Source organism: Castor canadensis, chromosome 7 (genome assembly GCF_047511655.1).
Source record: "Castor canadensis chromosome 7, mCasCan1.hap1v2, whole genome shotgun sequence".
Classification (NCBI taxonomy): domain Eukaryota; kingdom Metazoa; phylum Chordata; class Mammalia; order Rodentia; family Castoridae; genus Castor; species Castor canadensis.
In genome coordinates this window covers 14,128,081-14,151,837 of record NC_133392.1, presented here as the reverse complement: position 1 = coordinate 14,151,837, position 23,757 = coordinate 14,128,081, and the positions used below count along the sequence as shown (strand labels likewise).

At 47.9% G+C, this 23,757-nt stretch overlaps 1 protein-coding gene across 1 annotated transcript; it reads right to left on the bottom strand.

Annotated features, from left to right (window-relative positions):
- Positions 1 to 611: 611 nt before the first annotated feature.
- Positions 612 to 6,502, bottom strand: Vax1 (ventral anterior homeobox 1). The gene is made up of 3 exons (XM_020185949.2): positions 5,937 to 6,502; positions 4,538 to 4,725; positions 612 to 2,777 (listed from the first exon to the last, which is right to left on the bottom strand). The coding sequence occupies exons 1-3, from the start codon at positions 6,175 to 6,177 to the stop codon at positions 2,202 to 2,204; spliced, it is 1,005 nt and encodes a 334-aa protein (XP_020041538.1). The 5' UTR covers positions 6,178 to 6,502; the 3' UTR covers positions 612 to 2,201.
- Between the last annotated feature and the right edge of the window lie 17,255 nt (positions 6,503 to 23,757).

Genomic DNA, 23,757 nt, shown 5'->3' with positions numbered 1-23,757 from the left:
CCCACCCTCCCCAAAGTCCTATCTGAAATGTCTCCACCCGCATCGCCACACGTCCTGGTGCCAGAAGCAGGGAGAGGTCTTTTTGCAGGAATCAATATGTATTTCATTCTCTTGCTCCCTCAAAGGGTCTTTTTTGACTGCGAAGATGTTTGTTCTAAGTCAGAAGAAAATCTTGCCTGTCCCTGGCCCGTGATTACACAAAATTCCAAATGCAGACGTAGCTGCAAAACGATAAACTGAGGGCGTTAGGAGACAGGGACTATAGAGTGTTCCGTGACAAGTTCCTAAATAAAGCCCGAAACTTATAGTAGGGGATGGAGGGGGAGGAGTCTGAGGGACCGACACCATGGGGACAAACAGAGCCAAGATCCGAGACACTCAGGAAGCGGACCAGACCTTAGTAGCCAGGCGTCTCTGCCTCTTTGGGTACCGAGATCCGCCTCAAACCTCATCCCAGGAGCTCACGGTACCAGTCGCAGGGCCCCCGCACTGCAGGGGCTGCCACCCTCTGCCCCGGGAGTCCCCAGGCGAGACTCATCATTTGCTGGGTCTGTCTTCTTTTTCTTCTTCTTCCTGTTTTGTTTTTTTATCCTTAAAATATAAGACAAAAATACACCTCATTTATCATCATAGATATATATATTTCACTCTCACCACATAAATACAAAACATCCAAATATTCAAAACATTCAGAACAAAGTTAGTAGCCAGGATTTGGTGACACCTACCCGCGTTTGAATCGTTCATTATTTGCTTCACTATTTGCCTAAAAAAAAAAAAAAGGAAAAGGAAAAAAAAAACTTCCGACGTAAATAATTTACAATAAAGTTACTATTCTTAAAAAATGTTTTGCACTCGCTTCAGATGGACGAATACATTCTAGACACTGCGCACCTCGCGGTCTGGGTCTGTGATTTTGGTTAAAATGCGAGTGGCTGTGGCTGAGGGGATTGTGGTGACTGCGCAGGGTGAAGAGGTGAGGACGCGCTGGAGTGGTGATTGGGGTTCTGACTTGGAACTATTGAAACCCTGGGGAGACAGAGGAAGGAGGGGGTTGCTTTTCCTATCCGCCGGGCAGAGAACCACTTGCACAAGGAGAGCAGATTGCCGGGCCGTCCTGGCTGTGTCCCTACCTCCCCTCACGCAAAGAACTGCCCTGAAATCCAGGCGTTTCCCTTGTGCTTGCCAGGGTTTGAATCTGGGAGTTTAGGAGAGGAGGCAGTGGGTGTTGATTTATTTCGAATCCAGCAATTTTGCCTGAGCCACGGTCAAGCGCTGGCGTCCCCATTGCTTTAAACCATAGGCCACCGCCCATACAGCCTTAGAGAAAAGATTGTAAATTGTCTTTCATTAGTGAGATTGGCTTTTCCTGTTGCTTCCACCCCCTCTTAAATTCCTGTCTAAAGTCACAACACCCAGAACTTCAATTTTGCATTGCCCTAAATTTTCTTATACCTTCCAAACTGTATTATTATGGGTATTTAAAAACTGGTTCCACTTCATCCAGTTTTAAGTAGGAATTTTTACTCTTTATTGCTGATTAGATTAAATTTATTACCACCGTTGCCTTACTATGATGCTTGGTTTATCATTCCCTGGATCAGGGAGGTTGTGATTGGAGTTTTTCTAAAGTGGTGAAAACTCGGCAGGTTTTGTCCCGCCAGGAAGTTGGGTGTGTATCGAGATCCGCAAAGTGGGGCCCAGGGTCTCCGAAAAGCCCTGATTTCTCCAGCAAGAGGAAGGAATGTCTTCCTTTTTTGATCTAAAGAAACCTACAAGCCTTTCAGACCTTGGGTCTTTCACATATTCGTAGGAACAATCCGCAGCAGCGACGGCGGCCCGATCTAGATCAGGTGTCTCGTGCGGTGGATTTAGAACCAGTCTTTTTTTCCCCCTCCAGGGATGGACATTGGCGGGGACCTCAGATTGGCTAATTCGGGCATTTCCCCCAATTCTTTGGATCGCTCCTGGGTTCAGAAGGAAGTTGGGGGACTGGGGCTGAAGACACGGAGGAAAGGTAGAGGGGAAATATAGCCCAAGCGGATGAGATGGGTAGCAGAGCCTGGCGGGAAAGGAGAGCTGTCAGAGGCCTAGTGGGAGCCAGGAGGCCAGCGCAGGAGCCCTGCGCGCCTAACGCGCGTGAGTCCATAAATATCACCACAATAGATACTATAAATATAAATACAGGGAAACACTTAAAATCAGTCCAGCGCTTTTTTCTCGGCCCCTTCTTTATTGTTGGTCCGGGAGTAAGGCTCGAAGGCCGAGGAGCTCAGGTACCGGGCGGAGAGTTCTTGCAAATTCCCAGCTAGCGAACCAGCCATTGTCAACGGGGCGGAAGACAAGCGGCTGGCGACAGAGCCCAGCAGCGAGGGGACCGGCAGGCTGAAGAGGCCGTGGCCGGCGGCCGGCGCTCCCGCATGCAGTCCTCCCGGCCCCGCGGGCCCGGGGCCCGGTGCGCCGCCGACGGCCGGCGGATGCTGAGACGCGGCACCCGCGGGGCCCGGGGCGGTGGCAGCGGCGGCAGCGGCCGAGCCCGCCGCAGCGCCCGCACCCAGGGCCGGTAGGCTGGGCCCGCGCAACGCCGAGCCCAGAGCGCCGGTGGCGCAAGGCGGCAGCAGCGCGGGCAGGCCGGGCGGCGACAGTAGGCGGCCCTGCTCCAGCAGCCGCAGAACGCTGCACGTGGCTGCGGTCTCCGATACCACTGAGCGCAGCTCTGAGTCCTTGCCCTGGTCCTTCTTCTGCTTGGTGCGGCGGTTCTGGAACCAGACTTTCACCTGCGCGCAGGGATGCGAGGATGGGAGAGAGGGACAGGGAAGACGATCGTCAGAGGGAGCGGGCTCGCGGTGCCCGAGGGCTACCATTCCCCCCGCCCCACCCCACGACCACGTCCCCACCCTGTAGGTCCGGGCTCAGGAGATGCTGGGGAAGCTGGCGCCACCATGCCACGAGGGGGACACAACTCCACCGCGCTGCGCTTCCGGGTCATGGAAGCAGGCCCAGGCAGCATCGGTTACAAAAACAGTAATAAAAATGTCCAGGACACTAACTGGAAGCTAGACCAGAAGGAATTTCACTGGGCTGCTGCGTTACCAGCCCCGCCGCGGATTCGGAGCTCACAGATGTGGGAATCATTGTGGCCTGAGAGCCCCAATTTCCGGTACAGGGTGTGAGGCCTGAAGGATGCAGTGCGGGAAGAAGGGTGGGTGGAAGAAGTGGTTCTCAGCCTTTCTGGATTCAGGCCTGGGTCCAATGCACTCAAATTTAGACCCAGAAGTGCTACTCCTGGTGAAGGCTGCACGGGACGGTTTCCTGCTTGTTAGGTTAAGCCTACCATCAACCAGCAGCAAGCAGGGAAGGGGGCTGTAGACTGGAGTACTATGTACAGGATGGACTTTATAGGTCAAGCTTTCCCCACCTCCTCTCATAGCCAGCTGGGTTGGATGGGCTGAGTGATACTCTTAATTTATCACTACTGCGGTAAATCATGAACTTTGGAACCATGGGAAGAAAACAGAAGGCTGAGGTAGACAAAATACTACTCTCCACTTCCTTCTGCCCCTCCTTTGGCCTAGCAGTAACCTAGAATGGAGCATAGCAGTTATGGAAAGACCATTTGTCTAGATTTTGAAAACTAAGAGGGGGTGCCAACAGAAGAATAGGAACAACTACATACTGACTCAAACTCAAAAGAACATCCCATCGGTGCTGTCCTTAGGCTTCAGCATGCAGCCCACATTCCAAGCCTAAAATGCCCCCTACCTGCTTTAGGACTGGGTATAAGGAAAGAGACCCTTGCACAGAAAGAAGACTGCCTTACCTAATCCAAGCTGGTGGCCTGCCCTGGCCAGCCCCCAAATGGGTTCCATAAAGCAAAACTCTCAGCTCTATAGCAATTGTGCCCAGAGTTCACATGGCCAGCTCCAGGGCCAACATACAGGTTTAATGTAAGGAGAAGACCCTTAAAGCACAATTGCCAGTGCTGGGTCCCAAGAGGCCAGATCTGCTACCCATCCCATACCTCACATCACTGGCAAAGAGGACAGGACCTCTTGGATCCCAGACTGGTACTCAAAGTTGTGTCAGGGCAGCAGATGTGCACAGACAGGGCTCTAGGACCTGTATACCTTTCTAATCCCACATCCTGGACGTGGGCCTGGGTAATGGGTAAAGCTGGGAGCCCCAAAGGGGTTACTGAGAATCTGGCCAAAATTGGGTGCCCCAAAAGAGGCAGAAAGTTAGTTCTTTGTTTAGCAGAAGCTATCCAAAAATCCTCAAGCCTGGGAACAAATAAGAATTCCAAAAAGACAGGATTTGGGTCAGGTCAAGATAGGCAGAGTGTAATTTGGAATGCAAAGGGGAAAGGACAGCTTGCGAAGGGGAGGAAGCCTTAGACCTTTCTTCCCCATGGCCCCATCTCCACCACCTCCTCTAGGAGGTTCTGTCCAAAGCTGGGTTAGGTTATGAGAAAGAGCAGGTTGGGGGTGAAAGGGAGGGAGCCTGGTGCAGAATTGTGCGCTGCCTGGCTGCCTTGTACCTGGGTCTCGGAGAGGTTGAGCTGCCTGGCGAGCTCGGTCCTCTCGCGGCCCACCACGTATTGGCAGCGCTGGAACTCCATCTCCAGCCGGTAGAGCTGCTCCGCTGTGAAGGACGTGCGCGTCCTCTTGGGCCGGTCCAGATCCAAGCCCTTGGGCAGGATGATCTCTCGGATGGAACCCTTGGCATCTAGGGAAGCGGAGATGTCAGCCACTAGAACCCTCTAGTCTCCCCCCACTTTCTTGGCCTGAACTGGCTGCGGATACACAGTCCCCAGCAGCCTACGGGGATATAAGAGTGTGGGGGGGGGCACGTCCATAGTAGAGAACCAAAGACCTTGTGTATGTGTGTGTGTGTGTGTGTGTGTGTGTGTGTGAGTGTGTACTGGGGGGTGGGGGGAGGATTCAAAGGGGCTCACTTCACACCACTGACAGAGGAGGGACCAGACTTTGTCCTTGCAGACCCTCCAGAGAAGGGAGGGGGGGTGGGTAATCAATTCCAAATAGGTGGATGGTCCTTCTGCCTTGAGGCTGGGGGCTCTGCTTCGCGACCCGGGTCCCCTGTATCTAAGGGTGCGCTTACTGACTAGTCCTGCGGACCCCAGGCTGTTGAGCACCCTGAGATCCAAAGGTCCCCACCCCCAACCCAGATCGCCGGCCCTCCCAAGCTCTGGTGGCGCAAGGAGGAGGGACGGTAATCCCGGCCGGCCCGTAGGGCCTGGCTATCTGCTGGCGGGGGCGGTGCCGGCTGCGACCCGGCCTTGCCGCCGCTCTTTGCCCGAGCTGAGCGCACGCCGTGCCCCAAGCCAGGCCGAGCCAAACAGTAAGGCGGCATCGGCAGCAACGCAATCCGACTCGGTAGCTTCTCCTAGCAGCGGTGGCTAGGCCTGGAGCACAGCGCCTGAGCCCTCGGCCCCGCGCACCAACTGGCCTGGCCATAGCTGGCGATGGGCTGCCGTTCTTTAGCGCCCGCTCTCTCCCTTGGGTGCGCTCAGCCCTCCAGGGCGCAGGAGCCAGCAGGCCGGCTCCCAGAAGGTCCTCCAGCCCGTAGGGCGCGCACACGTACTGCCGGAGGTCCCTGCACCTTTCCCGGGTCGGAGGCCGCAGCCTGGTGGCCCGCCCGATCTACGCAGCCCCTCGGCTTCCCCCGTAGCCAGGCTGGCGGGGCCCCTTACAGCTTGTAGGGCCGAGGCCCCTGGAGAGCGCGCACTGGTGAGCCCCAGACTCAAGCCTCCAGCGGCCGCCAAACCCGGGAAGGGGAGGGCCAGCAACTTTCTCCGAAGTCCCTGCTAGCACTCCCTCCTCGCCTGCCCGGGTTGGCAGCGGCGCACGGCTCCGGCTCCGGAGTTGCGACCGAAAACGCGCCTGGCAGCCCTGCCCCACAGCCTTGCGGGTGCCTACCTCGGACCAGGATCCGGCGGCAGTAATCCGGATCGGCTGCAGAATTGGATTTACTTTTGTTACAATCTTCCGCAGCGCCAGACGCCGAAAAGGCGCCCTGCGGCTCCTTGAGGAAGGCGGCCGGGAGGTTCCCCTCCGCGCCCTTGATCTCCCGGCTCTCCTTGTGAGCGTTCTTCGAGACCCGGGCGGCCTCGGTGTCCGAGTGGCACCGGACGTCCATTTTGTCTGATTTCCCGAACATAGGCAAAACAACACACACAAAAAAGAAGAAAAGCACAAAGGGGGAAAAAAGAGGCAAAGGGGGGCAAAACCCCTACAACGCAGCCCCTGAGCTTGGTCGGGCGATAGGCAAGCGGCAAGAACGAATGTCCCTGCGGGGCGGCTTCGGCGGCCGCGGGCGGGTCAGCGGCGACGGGAGCGTGGCGCGCTCACAGAGAGGCGATCGGTCTGGTCCAGGATCCCAGCAGAGTAGCGGTGAGGCCGCCTCGTCAGCGCCCGCGTCCTCTGAGCACGTCCAGTGTCCTCAGCCTGGCGATCAGGTAGCGAGCGAACAGCGCAACTCCAAAATGCTGCGGCTCCTGTCTGTTACTGAGACGGCGGCGAGTTGTAGTTGTCCGACACCCAGGGGGATGCACACTCGCTGTTGCAATTGATTACGGGTAATTTCGCAGCCCCCACGTTTCGGTTACCTCATGAATACACTAAATTGTTTGGATAATATATCAGATCGTAATGGATGGTTTCTGTCCTTGTCCCCAATCAAGTAGGGGTTTAGCCAGTGAATAAGCGGAAATGATTGGTCTTGCTTTCAGGAAACACACAATCAAAGACCTACACTTCCAGAAAAACTTTTGACAAGATTCATCCTGAATTGTTAGTACCATTAGCAGGCATTATTAACTTTCTCTTTGCCTTTGACCCTCCTGCTCACATACTGGCTAGAGGGGTTTGCTCCACACTCGCCAGATAGAGCTGAATGAGGGGGGAGGGGGGAATACCCCTCGCACACCCTGCAGCAAAGAAAGCAGTTGCCTCTGGGTGGGGGAGAGGAGAGAAAGTTTCCCCCAAAAGTCTCTCCCCTACACTCAAAAAAAAAAAAAAACCAAAAAAACACGACAACAAAAAAACACCCAAGCTTTCTCCCCCAAGCAACTCCTTAACACACCTCGACGCTGACAGCCATCTTAAACTGCCACCTCTCTTCATTTAGTTCCAGTTGGATTTTTTTTTCATGCCTGCACCTCCAGCAGCCCTGAGGCAGCGCATTCAAAGGGCAGCTTTGTACTCAGAGTCCAGCAGGAGAGAGAGGGGGAGAGAGAGTGAGAGACAGAGAGAGAGAGAGAGAGAGAGAGAGAGAGAGAGAGAGCAGAGAAAATCTCAACTGTGAGATCTGCTTAAAAAAAAAAAAGTTTTCCCCTAGCTATTTCATTGTCTCTGCTACAATATCTTTGAGAAAAGCAACAGCCAGTAATCCAATAAGAGCATTGATTAGGCTACAATGATTCAATTCAAGCGCCTGGCCTTGTGCACGGAGCATGCTCCAGCCCTTCTCGTCACCTTGCCGGGGCAGAAGCCCTCTCCACGCCGCTCTCCCCATTCATTCCTTTATGGGAAATGCGGAGCAAAAGGAGTGAAAGATGGCAATTATCTAATTGGACTATTAACAAACAGTCCTCTGAGTGCGGCGGTCTGGCGTGGCTCCTGGGCGGGGGAAGGGCCGTGTTCCCTGCGCTCATTCACAAAGAGTGCAGGGGCCGCGGAGGAAAGGGGGTTTTTAAAAGGGAGTGGGGGGGGGGGAGAGGAGAGGTGGGAGGTTTGGCTGAGAATTTTTCCACACAATTCCAAGAATGGGGAGGAGGCGGGCGGGGGAGGACAGGGGCTGGGGGCGGGGGTCGCGGCGAGCGGGTGGGAGGCAGGGAGGGAGTGGGGATGGATGGCTGCGAGTGTGTGTGGCGGGCCCCGAGGGGCTTTGGCGCTCCCCGCCTGTCCCACCGTCCCGCAGTCCCGCCGCCACCTCCACCCTGCGGGACCCTCAAACCTCCGGGTCGGAGCTGGGTGTTCCGCACCCCGCCACCCTGCCACCTCCCGCCGCTTAGGAGAACCCACGCTCGGTCCGGTTCCTAGGGTGTCTGGGGCCCTGTAGGCAGACCTCGGGCTCGCGCTTTATATTATTGGGGGACCGGAGGGGGCGGTTATCCTGAGTTGTCCTCCGCAGGGCGGCCAGATTCCCAGGTCCTCTTCGCTGTCCCCAGGCCTGATGCCTACCAGACGGCGAGATGGAAGGTGCCTTTGACGCCCTCTGTCCCCGGTCGCCGGGGGGCGGCGGGAGGGAACCGAGAGGAGAAAGGTCCTCGGGGTTCTGGAGATGTAGAGTGGGATTTAAACACAATCCAGCTAACTTTCTCAGTATTTACCGCCGGACTCAAATGCCCAGACTGGAGCCTTGAGGCCCGAGGGCTCCGTCCCCAGCGGGCTGAGCCCCCGGAAAGTGCTTGCGGTGGGGGTGGGGGTGGCTCCCATCACTGCATCTCCAGGGAGGATCTCTGGACCCTGGTGACAGGGACCTCACGGTGGGGTTTCCCTGCAAAACTCGGTCTCCAGTGCATTTCCTGGGAGGTGCGGGTCCGGAATCCCTGGCCCAAGGGCCCTGCCTGATACTCAGCGGAATTTGGGGGGCTCTAGACCAGCGGGCCGCCCACGTTCGGTGCGCGGGAGAATGTGGATCCCCCCATTAGCTTACGAGCCCTGCGGGCCGCGCCTCGTAGAGTCCCAAACTACAGCCTCGATGGGAGGGCCAGCTCAAGTGGCTTCTGGTCCCCCACTGCACGCGGCACTGCCGATTCTTGTTTTCCTCCAATGCCCCTTCAGCCTGTGAAACCCACGCGACACCTGTGTCTCCTGGTCCAAAGGCCTGGAGGGAAGTTTAAAAAAAAAAATAACCGACCCACCCCCTTCTTCTTTTAGGTCTTTGGGAAGGAGGCCCAGCTGCTCCATATCTCCTAGGGTCAACAATAGTGACATACTTGATTACAAGTAGGAATTCTTTATTGAGCACTCATTTGTGGGGTGCACAAACTCGTCTAATCTTAGGCCCTTCTTCAGGGAGGTAGCAACATCCCAACTTTGGAGCTAAAAGAATGAAAGCTCAGAAAGGTTCAATAACTTGCCCAAGTTGTTAAGTGCACAATTTGAACTCAGTTCTGACTTCAGAGTTATTCATGCTCTTCTTTACCAATTCCTCAAGACTGTCGTTTTAATTCCAAGCCCCACCCTGCTTTGAGTTTTCCACATCTCCAGGTGATTGTGGCCTGGATCAGAGACATAGCAATGACCTTAATGCTAATGTCAGGAATTCTTATTACTTAGCATCAGTTTTCATCTATTTTGTCTAAACTATATGAAATAGCACCAGCAACATGAAGTTTCTGTTTCTAAGAACCCAAGCATTTCTTAGGAGTCCCTCATTCCTCCCAGTCAAGCTAATCTGGGGGTGAGTACAATTCAATTTCCTGTAGCTCAAACTTGCTGGATGAATGTCTGGGAACAATGTCCAGGCATTCGCATTTCTAGCTGGCTCTCCAGGGGTTCTTTCCACAAGTTAAAGTTGGAGAGCTGTACCTTTTAAAGGTTAGGAAACTCATTAAGCTACCTGAAGACGGGGACACCCTCACCCCTACCACCTTCTGAAAATGCAAGTGCTTATTGGGGCAGGGAAGGAAATGGGTATTTGGGAAACATCTGGTTTAATTAAACAGACATTTACCAAGAGTCTGAACCTAGGGCAGGAATCAGGAGGGCCCTAAAGCATATAGAACCCATTGGTCCTAGTCCTGGCTCCAGGTTGGTAGCAAAAAAGGTGCTGTTGACAGATGCCCCTCCAGGCTCCAAGGCCTGGAAATAGCCAAAATAAATTAAAAAACAAAACAGTCAGCCACAATCTAGTTTAGCTTTTTGTTATACATAGTATTTTCTTCTTCCTTTTCTTTTTCTTCTCTCTCTCTCTCTCTCTCGATTAAAATTCTGTGGGCATCCATCCAGAAAAACCATGACAGGTTTCTGAGAGGGCACAGTGGAAGACACAAGCGCTGGGATGGAAATTTCAGAAAAGCAGCTGCTGCTCCCAGAAAAACTAAAGCTGTGTGTCCCCTGGCAAAGAAAGGAGGGGACTCAATCAATTATTTGGATAATCGGAGACAAGCCTGTGCTGCACAACACATGAGGACACAGGGCTGCTCCAGGTGAAAGTGTTTTATTCTCTTGACTACATTTGCCTGCTTCTCCTGTGCCCTTCCTGCCCCCACATCGCTGTCTGCACCTGCAGACAGACCCAGAATAGAACTGGAGAGCTGGAAGGATTTTTAGAGATAGTCTATTCCATAACCTTCATTTGACTTGACAGATGAGGAAAAGAAGCCTGGGAAGACAAAGCAACTTGTTAAGGATTAGACAACTAGTTAGTGGGGGCCTCTGTGCTATAATCCTGGTCTCCTGACTCAAAGCCACACTCCCACCTCTACCCAGGCTTCCAGAGCCAAAATGAGATGAATGCGCTGCTTGGGATTGGGTGAAATGGTGCTATATAAATGAACCAAGTCACGATCTGAGCAGCCGCGGGGGTTTTTCACATCCCCTGCCTCTGCCCACTTACTTCCCTTCATGACACCAGAAAGCAGGATTCAAGGTGATGCTGAGCACTTTCCTTCTCCATCTTCCCTTTTTGTTTCACAAAGAAGTAGAAAGCTAAAAATGCTGGCAGAAAATCCAAGATCCTCTTAGACTATGAATGGTTTGAGGACAGCACAACTTAACTGTTTGAAACATCATTTCAAGAAGAATTGCATTGGTGCTAGGGATGTAATTCCATGGTAGAGAGAGCTCTTGCCTACAAGGCTTAGGGTTTGATTCCTAAAAAACTCACACACACATATAATTAACAAATCCCCTTTGGTAGCTGGGGGTGTAGCTCAGTGGTAGAAAGTGTGTTTAGTGCGGGGCCCTGGTTTTAATCCTCAGAACCAAGAAATAAAAAAGTTAACAAAAGCCCCTTTAAACAAAGAATTGATGCACACCTATAATCCCAGCTACACAGGAGGCAGAGATGAGAGGATCATAGTTGAAAAGTTAGCAAGACCCTATCTCAAAAAACAAGTTGGATATATATCTGAAGGAATGTAAGTCAGGATACAATAAAGATACTGCACACTCCTGTTTATTGCAGCACTATTCACAATTGTCAAGTTATGGAAACAGCCTGGATGCTCTACAACTGATGATATAAGCCATATATACATGATGGAGTATTATTTGGCCATAAAGAAGAATGGAATTATGCTGTTTGCAGGTAAATGGATCATCATGTTAGGCAAAGTAACCAGGTTCAGAAAGACAAAAGTCAAATGTTTTTTCACATATGTGGAAGCTAAACCTAAAAGATAAATGCATAATATCTTATATGCACACATGTATGTAATAGTGGGACTGTTTGAGGGGACTGGGGGTGGGAGAGGAAAAGAGAATGGTAGAGAGTAATTTTGAAATGCATTGCATCTGTGTGTGAAGACAACAAAATTACATACACCAAAAACTGTTGAATAACAAAGGTGAGGGGATGGGGAAGGAGAGAAATAAAGGAGGCTAATCTGATTCAAGTACAGAATGTGTGTGAAATACCACAGCAAAAGCCATTTGAATAATGAATGCACACTTGAAAATGAAGGATAGGAATATAAAACTGGTGCTGGTGGGGGGTGGAAACTAGTGGGAGGGGGAGGGTGAAGGAGAAGGATATGGTTGATGTATTTTATAAACTTTTATGGAAATAGAACAAGAAATCTTTGAAACTTTTTAAAGAAGGAGGGTGAAGTAGAATGATGGCGAGGGTGAAGCTAAACAAGCCACATTGTAGGGAGATATGGAAATGTCACAATGAAATTCCCCTGTACAACTAATACATACTAATACCAATGTTTAAAAAAAAAAAGACAAGCTGGGTGCAGTGGTATGTGCCTGTAATCCCAGCTGTGAGGAAGGCAGAAGTAGAAGGACCACCCAGTCTGAGGCCGTGCTCAGGGGTACAGAACTCTGTGACCCTGTCTAAAAAGCAAATTAAAGCTAAAATGGTTGGGGACATGGCTCAAATTGTAGAGTTCTTACGGAAGGCCCTGAGTTCAACCCTAGTACTACCAAAAAAAAAAGAAAAAGCATCACATCATCTCTTCTGACTCTTTCCAGCAATGAATCAGACTGGCCCAGAGAGTAGATGGAAAAACTGATTGACTTCTTATTGGTTTAATACTGTGTAACAGCAATGAACAGTACTATTTCTTAAGGGCTTACTGACTGTCTTTATCTCACTTAACTCTCATGGCAACGCTCTGAGAAAAGAGCAATTGTGTATATCCACTGTGTTGGATTAAAATACAGTAAATGCTTTGTATGCCTCCCATCAAGAGCTACAATCTATTTCCCTTCACTGAATTTGACTACCCATGTGATGTGCTGTGATCAACAAAACGGGTAGCACAAGTGACCTTGTGTTATTTCTAGGCTAGGCCTTTAAAGTGGTCAGGTAGCTTCAGTTCCTGCTCTCTTAGAACCCAGCTGCTGCTCTGTAAGAAAGGCAGCCTAGACTACTAGAAGAAGAAAGAGGCTACATGGAAAATTCAGGTGCCCCAGCTAACAATACCAAGTGACAGAGTGAATGAGACCATCTTGATATTCCATCCCCAGGAGGGCATCCAGCTCAGTGTATCCTTATGAGGAATTCTGCCATGAACCATCCATGCTGAGCCCTGTCCAAAGAGCAGAGTCCTGAGGAAACATTCGGAGGCAGTTGTTTAAGGCTACCAAGCTGTGGATAGGTTCGTCATGCAGTAGCAGTTACTGAAATACTCATATTATGGATGAGAAACCACGGCTCAGGAACTTGTCTCTGGTCTCCCAGCTAGGAAGACCCGCACTCCAACCCAGAAACATGAGCACTACCAAAGAACTCTCTAGTGTATCCCATGGAATAACTTAATTCTGAAGATTAGTTTATATATTTAGTTTTCATGCTTTCCCTGTTTCAGACATTATTCAGTGTAAGTTGGACTAATAAAAGACATAACATGTCAGTCTTAAGATTGAAGAGAATAATCCAGAAATGGAGCAAAAATAGTCTCTGTCAAGATCTTTCTGTTCTTGAAAATTAAAAGGGGAGCATCTGACTGGGGCATGAGTACAGAGCTCTGAATTTTCTCTTTTTAAAAACAAAGACATGAAGATACATATTCTGCTCTCAACTTGAGGGAATTAGAGATACATTAGCAGTTAGCATGGTGAGTGGAGAATGACAACAGGTGGTTGTTTGGCTCTTTGAAATTCTCCAGGTGAAGCATTCTGGGAGAAGGAAAAGGAAGGGTGATTTTATTACAACATTTTCTGGGTCACAAAGAACTTTGAGGTTTTCCAGGAAACCTGACTTATAACTTTGTATCTTTCTAACAGAAGTACATTTGTGTATCAAAGCATCGCTAAACCCATCATTTTCTAAAATTCCTAACTGCCCGAAAAGCTTCTGAAGCCATTTATTCAACAAGCAGGTAGTGACACCTACTCTATGCCAGTCTCTAAGAAGTCCCTGAACCAAAAGTGTGAGCTGTTTTTTATTTCCAGAGACAGGATCACTCACCCAGAATGCTTATTCTGTACACCTCACCCATCCAGAAGACAGCCACAACTGGAAAAGGAAGAAGACGAGGCCAGTGAGCAGTTAACATCTGTGTGTGACAGGCTGCACATTTCAACTTGAGTCCTTTGCTCTTACTGGCCCTTCTCAGTCCCTCGTTCAAAGTCTGTTTATGTTTATTATTATTATTAACCTATTTCTAATGAGCCTGCAGAAACTTAGAAGCAGCAAATGAGAAAGGGAAGTTCTGTTTGAGGTAGGAGCACTGCCTCAGAATACCCACAAATAACAAGTCTTGGAGAGGGCTAGAAACCAAGTCAAATAACTCCAGGAGCACTGCTTTCAAGGGTCACTTTGCTTGGACACAAGTAATGACAACTTCAAGTGCTCTTGAGGGCATGAATGCAGTAGCTTGCAGTATGACCATGATATTCAGGAAGATGGCCCTCTGAGATTAAATTACATTTTTTTTGAGAAGGCAGGGAAGCATATGAAACATTTGTATATAAAATAACTCAGAAAAATTACACCTATGTTGTTCCTTTTTCTCAACAATAAGGGATACGTCACTGCAATTGTGAAAGGCAGAACTATACCAATGTGGAAAGAGTGCAGGTGACATTGACTTTCTTCACTCAGTAATCTAGCTGGCCAAGGTGAGATGTGTGGCCCGGAATTACAGAACTGAGCAGGGACTGATTTTTATCCCAGCATTCTGTGTGAGCTCCCTTGCTACGAAGACAAAGGCATAAAGGAAAGCAGAGATGATGACTTATCCAAGGTCACTCAGCCAACACCATTTGCCCAGTCAGAAAAAGGAGACCAAGAGGAAGAACATACCTGGTGCACGGTGGGTGCTGACTAATATTTGCATAGGGAGAAATGAAAGTGGAAAGACTGAGCTATTTGTAAGAGTTATTTGTTCTGAGATTCTCAGTTGTGAATACACTAAAGACACCTGCATCCTCATGTTTACACCAGCAGTATTCACAGTAACCAAATCACGTAGTCAGCCTAGATGTCCATCAACAGATGCACAGATAAAGAAAATGTGGTATATATACACTGTGGAGTAACATTCAGCCATAAAGAAGAATGAAATTATGTCATTTGCAAGAAAAAGGAGGAACTGGAGAGTATCGTGTTAAGTGAAATAAGCCTGACTGAGAAAGACAAATACCGTAAACTAGATCTAAAAAAATAAAAGGACTATACATAAATGGGGGATTATGGGGTGGGGGGGAGCCAATGGGAGAGAGAAAAAGAGAGGGCAAGGCAGGGAAAATATGACGGAAGGATACAGCAAGCATGTTTAAAAAGGGCCATAATGAAACCCATTTTAGAAAACTGCAAAAAAAAAAAAAAAGCTTTTTTTTAAAAGTAGGGGGATGAGAAGAAGAATTAGAGTAACAGAGGAGGTGAATATCATATGAATGTGTGAAAATGCCACATTGCACACTTACTATGTGCTAATAAAAAAACATGAGGATAAAAGGACTTGGCTGTAAGACAAGCATATGGTCACGGGGCTACAGGTGACTGTAAGTGGCCTTGGAGTCCACTGTAATCCAAAAGGAGACAGAAACACTTTCCGTGGAATGAAACCCCATTGGGAACTAACCCACACACCCAATGAGACAGGAGGGATGGCGTTTATGGACTGGAGATGTTTTATATAGAGTGTTAAGTCCTAACCCAACTACTTAGTACTTCTATGCCACTTCCCGTTTCAAAAGTGCCTGCAAACATTAACTAATTAAATCAGCATGACTTCTCAAAGGGAAAATTGAGCCTCTTTAATCTGTTTGAATTCACTGGAAAAGCTAATAAAATTAAGGTATAATGTTTGCGAAGAGGAGTACACAGAACCATAAACAGCTTTTGTAAGGATTAAATATCGACATGTGCCACTGGTGTTTGATGTCCTCAGAAGCTGTTGATGGAGACATTATGCCAGCGCTACCCCATGGATCACTGAAGACCCAGTCACAAACACTGTGGAGGTTCTCTTTGTAAGCAGCCTGGATGTCTGTGGCCTGCTGTGGTCCTCTGGTCTTAAAGAGTTTTTTCAGGACCAGACTTGTCTGAGTCCTGGGAAGATGGAAGCAGGAAAGAAGAGGATGGCTGAACTATGAGTCAATCAAACTCTCCCCATCATTTTCAAAAGGGGCTTCTAGAGAAATGTGCAGGGCAGATGCTTTTCCCAATGCCTTGCATCAACCAACTGTCACTCATGAGGTGCACAGCAGTACATACACTCTGCAGTGCTTTCTCCCATTGCATTATGTATAGATATATATAATTTGGCAGTATTGTGGGGGGGGGTCAAACTCAGAGCTTCACATTGCTAAGCAGGCACAATTAACTAATTGAGCTACTCTGCCAAACCTTTTTGCGTTGGTTATTTTTGAGATGGGTCTTACTTTGTGCCCAGGCAATCTGAACCACAATTCTATTGTAATCTGTATAGTTGAAATGACAAGCACATGCCCCCATGCCCAGCCATTGGTTAAAATGGGCTGTCACAAACTTTTCACTTCAGCTGGCCTCAAACTGCAATCTTCCAGGTCTCTGCCTCCTGAGTAGCTAGGATTTCAGATTTGAGTCATCATCCATTGTACCCATTGTCTCCCATTACATTCTTCATGCGGACAAATTATTTCACCCATTTTTACCTTTTGCCATATTATTCCAGAAGTAAAAGAGAGAAGTTGGTACTCTTTGGTGGAGAAAACAGAAGGAAATCAGTTGAAAATGCACAGAAGGGTAAGGAGTTGTGTTTGTCTGTCTAAGAACTCCTGGGATTCTGCATTTTGCTGGTTCTGATTTTGACAGCCACAAATAGCAGACTACTGTCCTGCCCATCCATTCACCCTGCCCCTTTCCCTTCAGTGGCTTGGAAAACCACTCAGAGGAATGCTACTTCTCAGGAAGAGGTGTTTGGAGTTGAGAAGCAAAGACAATTATTTTATAGCTGGAAATAGGAGCTCTCAGAAAAGAGGAAGAAAATAAAATCAGCATTTGGGGGACTATACCATTTACTCTAGATCACTAAAAACCTGAGCAACTTCCAGCAAGACCCAACCCCATGTGGCCTTTACTTTCATTCTTCCTGAAAGCTGGTCCTGGGTGATCCCGAGGGTCGTCCCCACTCTCACAGGCTGTGGGAGGTGGAGTCTGCCTGCTTTATGGTACAGTCATCAGGCTGTCCAAATCATACTTCTGCCACTAGGTATTTTTAGGTAAATCTGGCCTAAAGGTAGGATGGGTGACATTCCACGTGCTGTGGACAAAACCATGTTTCCCTCCACCACCACCGTCTATGTTATTACTGTCTACCAAGTAACAATACAAATCAGTCACAGAGAACAGTAACACTGAACATCTACCAGTGACAATGTGGATTAGTTTAAAGCAGAGGCTGAAACTGAGCCAAATCTAGTTTATGGTTGTAGATTTTTGTTTGGTCCATATTCTATTTTTTTAAATTTAATTTCCAGTATTTTCAAGATAAAGAGATTTCACTAAAAAACTTGAACTCTCAGTTCCAGTTTTGAAAAATTAGATGACCTGGTTGAACTGGGTTCATTTTCTCACACTAAAGATAAGCTGGGGGTGAGAAGTGACTGCTGCCACTGGAGGGGCTGTGTGCCCCGATCCTGCTCAGGTTGCTAGGGGTCTTGCCGTGGTTTGTCTTCCAAAGGTTCATGCACTAGAAGCTTGGTCCTCAATGTGGGGATATTAAGGGGGTAGTGGAACCTTTAAGAGGTGGAGCCTAGGGGGAGACAATTAGGCCATTGGGGTAGAGTGTGTTAGTTCTTCTGAGAGTGAGTTGTTAGACTGGTCCCTTCCTGATCTCTGGCTTCCTGTCTCATCATGTGATCTCATGATGGCCCCTGCCATGAGGCCATCCCCAGAGCTGAGTATGTACTGGTGCCATGCTCTTGGGCCTCAGAACTGGGTACTTTTCTTTATAAAGTACCCAGACTCAGGTATTTTGTTATGGCAAGAGAAAATAGACTAATACAGGCCTGGAGACAGTAGAGTCTAAGATAATTCTGTTTTGGTGACTCTAGATATGTCTGTGAAGTTGGACAATACAAGAAGCCATGAGTGCAGCTGCCTTTTCTCTGAGGAGCTAACAAAGTGAGATGCCAGCATCCATCTCAGGCTCTTCCAGAAAAAAACATCTCACAAAACCACCCATTTAAGTTTGTGCCAGCAACCCAATACTTAAAAACATCAAGTCTCATCAGGGAAGCACCGTATCAAAAGACTGACCCTGAAGCCAACTGAGTCTCCTCAATTTTCCTCCCTGGAAGGTAGGTCTAACCACCACAGAACCAGGAAATATAAAAGCAATGTTGACAGACGTCTGGCAGATACAACGTGTCAGTGTTACTCACTTGATATTTCATGAGTTGGCAAGACCTTTCATGTTGATCTCCCATTATCGGTGCCATTTTACAGATGAGGGAACTGAATCTTCAGGATCCCAGAGTGAAAAAGCTGTGGGAAGCAGAAACAGCCAAGCAACCCTGCTCCAGGGTCTGTGTTTTCTCTTTTGCATCAAGAGAATTTGTGGCAAGCACTGTGGACTGGTGTTCGTCCTTGCAGAGCAGTGAACAAACACAGGGTTGTGTCTCTGGATGCAAAGCAGAGTTCTTCAGTTCTGCAAAAAGAGCAAAGAAGAAGGATAAAGGCAATAACTGACCTGGACAGTCAGACCCCAAAGCTGTTTCAGTCTTATAGCTGGAAAGGAAGACTAAAAACAGCAAAACTGTCTACACAGGTCAATTCACTTGATACTAGTCTAATATTCTAGTTAAAGAGCAAATGTCTATAAAAAACAAATCTTTGCATGCCAAAAAGGGGAAGAGGTACAACAAACAAACAGAGTTAGGACTGTGTAGCACAGTGTCCTCACCGTGTGTGTGTGCGTGTGTGTGTGTGTGTGTGTGTGTGTGTGTGTGTGTGTGTGTGTGTGTGTGAGCCAGGAGAAAACCAAGAGAAGCTGTTATGGTCTGGGTATTGTTTGGTTGACCCCCAAGGGTCCATGGATTGGAGACTTGGTCCCCAGGGTGCTGGCATTGGGTGGTGATGGGACCTCTAAGAGGCGAGGCCTAGTGGGAGATCTTTAGGTCCTTTTTCTCTGGGATTGACTCAAGCATTTTGTTATGGTAATAGAAAGCTTCTAAGTACAGATGCAGTGTTCTGACAGGCAGAGGAGGGATATATAGTGCCAAGAAGAGAGAGGAGCTGACACCGGACAGGAAAGTAGGCCTGAAAAGCCTAGGTAATCACCACACTGATGTAAATATACTCAGAAGCTCTGTTGTCTTCTCTAATCTCGGTTAACGCTGGCGTTTAATGCAAGTAGAAATGAGATTTCTACTGTTTCCTCAATGGATGCAGTGCCCAAGCTGTTGCTGCCTCTGAGCCTCTCTCCTAACAGCTTGCCACCCCAGAACATCTGCTCCTCTTCCTCCTCTGCCCCTCGCATCTTCCATTAGCTTAGGACCTCTCCAACCCATCTCCTACCCAGGTGATGTTTTCTTTCCAGATGTTGTACTTAGAAGTGCTAACATTTTGCATTGTTGCATTTGACTGAGGTTGCTTTACTAATATTAGTCTTTTATAAACTAACACTAAGCTGGGCGTGGTGGCTCATGCCTGTAATCCTAGCTATTCAGGAGGCAGAGATCAGGAGGATCACAGTTCAAAGCCAGTCCTGGGCAAATAGCTCTCAAGACCTTATCTCAAAAAAACCCAACACAAAAAAAGGATGGTGGAGTGGCTCAATGTGTAAGCCCTGAGTTCAAACCCCAGTACCACCAAACAACAACAAAAAACCAACACTAATGTATCCTAAGATTTGTACACATATTCATTCAATCTCTGACCACACCTGTATGAGAAAAGAACTTTCATTACCTCACTTTTATAGGTGAGGAAACTAAGGAATGAGGAAGTTAAGTGACTTGTTCAATGCAAGTCAGCTGGTTAGTGATGGCATGTGTCTTAGACTGCTAGGGCTACCTCAATAAAATACTGCAGACTAAATGCTCAAGCAACAGAAATTGATTTTCTCACTGAATGGAAACTAGAAGTCCAAGATGGAGGTGCCCTCAGGTTGGGTTCTGGTGAGGGCTCTCTTCTTGGCTTTAAGTAATTAATTTCTGAGACAGGGTCTCACTATATAGCCCAGGCTGACCTTGAACTCAACATCCTGCTGCATCTGCTTACTGAGTGTCTTTCTTGCTTTGGATGGCCTTCTTTCTCTCAATGCTTTTTCCTCTATGCTTATGCACAGAGAGAACCTTCTAGTTTCTTTTCCTCTTCTTATAAGGATTCTGGTGATGTTGGATTAGGACCTACCCTTAGAACCTCCTTTACTCTTCATTACCTCCTAAAGGCTCTGTCTTCAAACATGGGGAGTTAGGATTTCAACAAATGAATTATGGGGGTACACAATGGAGTGCATAACAATCTGATGTGATTTTTTTAATTCATTCATTTACTGAACATACATTAATTGCCAGACACCATTAAGTGGATAGAGATGTAGCAGTGAAAAAGGCAAATTCAGTCACCTGCTGTCCAGTAGGAGAGGATGGCAGGAGACCAGGAGCGTATTCATCAATCAAGTAGGTAACTTCAGACAATGGTAAGGAAATACTAATAGAATGGGTGAACCCTTTTGGCCAAGCACGTACAGAACCAGGGGAGAAGCTTCTCAGGAACAGGAAAGACAAGTGCAAAGTCCCTGGGGGCAGGAATGCACTAGAGAATTAGAAGGAGGCTAGACCTGAGTCAGGGAGAGAGTAGAAATTGAGGAATTTTAGAGGACAGCAGGTGCCAGGTCACTGAGGGCTCTGTGGGCTATGAGAGGGAGTTGTGTTTATTCTAAAAGCAATGGGCCCATTAATCACATGAGAGTTTCCAAACTGATTGATGCTTTAAAAAGGCTTATCTTAGTACTATAAAGAATGACTCTTAGGAATATAAGAGGGCCTCAGCAAGGAGGCATATCATCCACCCTGCAAATATTTACCAAGCTTTTACCTGCTAGAGCATGTGTGGCTACTCAGGGAACACAGGGTCTCCTGGGTTGTGGGAGGAGATCCTGTGACATGATGGTCCCAGCCCAGGACACTTCCATTCTTCCATTAAAATTTCCATGAGGCAAGACATCCCTGTGGGCTGGCCTTTCCGGTCCAGGCTCCAAGTGGGGAAGGAGTTCAGAAGGGATGGTTGGCTGGAATAAGAGATGGGAGTGTGGGGCTCAGCATCATGGACGATATAGGATGCAACCCAGGTATTCCAGGATGGGCGGAGGGTGCTTCCCATTCGGGGAAATGAGGAAAGACACAACAGTGGAAAGAAAATAAGAGCAATAGTCTGGGCTTGTTTTTGCCCAGAGGTTCCCTCAACACCTAGTCAGCAAAGCGCATGCTCAGCTCCAGGTTCTGCAGTGACTGATGACTCACCCTCAGCTCCTACCCTGCAGGGTTTCTGTCCAGCAAGGAGGGGAAGGCAGGCTCGTGATGATCTGTCGCAGCAAGTGAGCTGCTCCATAAGAGATTCAGAGAAAACACAGAGAAAGCTGAGAGGAGCATACATGTCTGTGACGTATAATAGCTGTGGACATGTGTCTGTCCACTTCCCTGGGCACACATGCCTGTATGAAGAGCACTTAATACTCTTAAGTACCTTTGCATAAGTGTCTTGTGAGTATACATGACAGATTTAATGGTTTCTTATGTTTTCCTCACGAATAGATACAGTAGTCCTGCAGGGAAGATCCAACCAGGAAACCTGGACCCCAGCCCTGCTCTTGCCCTTCCACCCTGAGTCAGGAAATGCTAAGGAAATGCAGGGACACACAGGTAAGGGCAGTGAATGAAAGCAGAAGGCACAGGATCTGCTAATGGACCAAGTAGGATGGCAAGAGACAAATCCAGGATGTCTACAAGACTTACAGAGGAGAGAGAAGCTACAAATGCAGAGGGAAACAATGAAGACAAGTGAGAACCTAATGTCTGTGAGGCTGTTTGATTCTAGGCAATCGTTTTGCTCTTTAGACTCAGTTTTCTCATCCATAAAATTAAACTACTGAGACTTATATATATGCAGAGATTGAGTATTTAATGCAAAATATACCAAAATGTGTAAAGTGAGACAATGAAGTATTTGTGTGCTCATCACTGAGCAAGAATTGCAGAGCACACTGGTAGCATGGAAGGCTCTCTGGGTACCTGTTCCTAGTACACCCTCCTTGTTACACTCCCTCCATAGGAGCACGCTGCTGAATCTGGCATTTATCATTTTTGAGGCTCTTTAAGTTTTAACAATAATTCTGCTTTTTTCCCCCTGTGTTTTATAATTTAACAAGGCTTCTAAGGCATTAGAGATTGAACTCGGGGCCTTGCACTTGCTAGGCAAGTGCTCTATCACTTGAGCACACCCTCAGTTCTTTTGCTTTTAGGTTGCCTTCTTCTTTTTTTTTTTTTTCCAGCTAGGATCTCACTTTTGCCTTGGCCTGCCCTCAGTGTTCCTACCTCTCCCTCCTAAGTAGCTGAGATTACAGGCTTGAATGACTATACCCTGCTCTCTCTGACTTTTTTTTTGGTGTGTGTGGTTGGTTTATAGGTAAGAAAAACATCTACAGGCCATTCTAAGTGATTTTCACTGAAGTCCTGTGGGGTAGGGGCTGGTAGGGAGGACTAGCTCCAGTTCTTCAGATGAGCCAGGTGAGGTTAGAGAGGCACGTAGCATCACATCTACCCTCTATCTTGACCACCACACTGTTCATCTTACTTTCTCTCACTAGTTACCCTCTCAGACACATTTATACCCAGAGCTAGACCATAAGTCCTTCAGAGCGAGGGTCTTTCTCCCTTGTAGGTAGGGCCAGTGTGGTAAGGATACAGGACTCAAGCTTCAAGAAACAGGGGAAGGGGAAAATAACCCATGTATAGCCTCAGGTAACACAAAGTATGTAGAAATTGGATCTATAAAAAACAGATGTAGCCAGATACCAGAGGCTCATGCCTGTAATCCTAGCTACTCAGGAGGCTGAGATCAGGAGGATCGTGGCTCAAAGTCAGTCCAGGGCAAATAGTTTGTGAGACCCTATCTTGAAAACAGCCAACACAAAAAAGGATTGGCAGAGTAGCTCAAGTGGTGCAGTGCCTGCCTAGCAAGCATAAGGCCCTGATTTCAGACCCCAGTACCACAAAAAGAAAAAAAGAAAAAAAAAAAAAAAAGATGTCCAGCCAAGCTCCTGACATCTGAAAAGGCAAAACAAGGAAGTTTTCAGAATCATCCTAAGAAACCACAGGGGATGTCCAATTCAGTTGTTGGTATAATCTTGGACTTACCTAAAAATATAACACACCTGGTGACATAAACCAATCATATCATAATCTACCCGATGTAGTGTCATTGAAAGTAAGACCCTTAGAATACTGCTGGAGAATTAGAAAACTTATGACTAGGGAAATTAGGGAAAGGGAATTAAAGACAGCCATAAACTTTAAGGAAAAATCCCACACAAAAGTGGAGGGACCTCCAGACCATAGCTTCTCTGAGTCCCAACTCAGCAGTGGGGAAATGAGAACATTTTACAAGCTGCCCGATGGTCACATAGGATTTACTTGAAAAGGTCTCTCCAGTTTCAGGTGTCTCTTCGTCTTAGTCAGACTTACATGGGGGCACTTGAGCACTACAGTTTATTCTCGCTTCTTGTAAGACTTCGAGTTATATCTGGGCTACTCTGCACAGAATCCTCATGACTGTGAAGACCTCTGGGGTTTGCAGAAGGTATCTAAAATGTAGAATCCAAACAGACCTACAAAATGGCGAGTCTTCTGTGATCCAAGAGTCCTATGGGCAACCACGGCCACAAGACTGGGAAGAACTGACAACTTCCATGGATAGTTCTGTTCATCGAATATGCAAACTGCATATGCAAATCATTGATGATCACTAATAGCGAGTGCTGACTTTACATGCACTTTGTCATTTAAGCTTTCTAACAAATAATGGAACCCTGTTACTTTTATATCCCCTATTCTTAGAGATAAGGCAGCAGAATGCAAGAGTGGTTAGACACCTTCTCAGAGTCCCCGTGAGAGCCATTGTGGGAGC

Coding starts and splice junctions, on each gene's coding strand:
- Vax1 (XM_020185949.2), bottom strand. CDS start 6,177: ATGTTCGGGAAATCAGACAAAATGGACGTCCGGTGCCACTCGGACACC. Junction 4,726..5,936: donor CCGCCGGATCCTGGTCCGAG/GTAGGCACCCGC, acceptor CCGCTTCCCTAG/ATGCCAAGGGTTCCATCCGA. Junction 2,778..4,537: donor TCAACCTCTCCGAGACCCAG/GTACAAGGCAGC, acceptor CCCTGCGCGCAG/GTGAAAGTCTGGTTCCAGAA.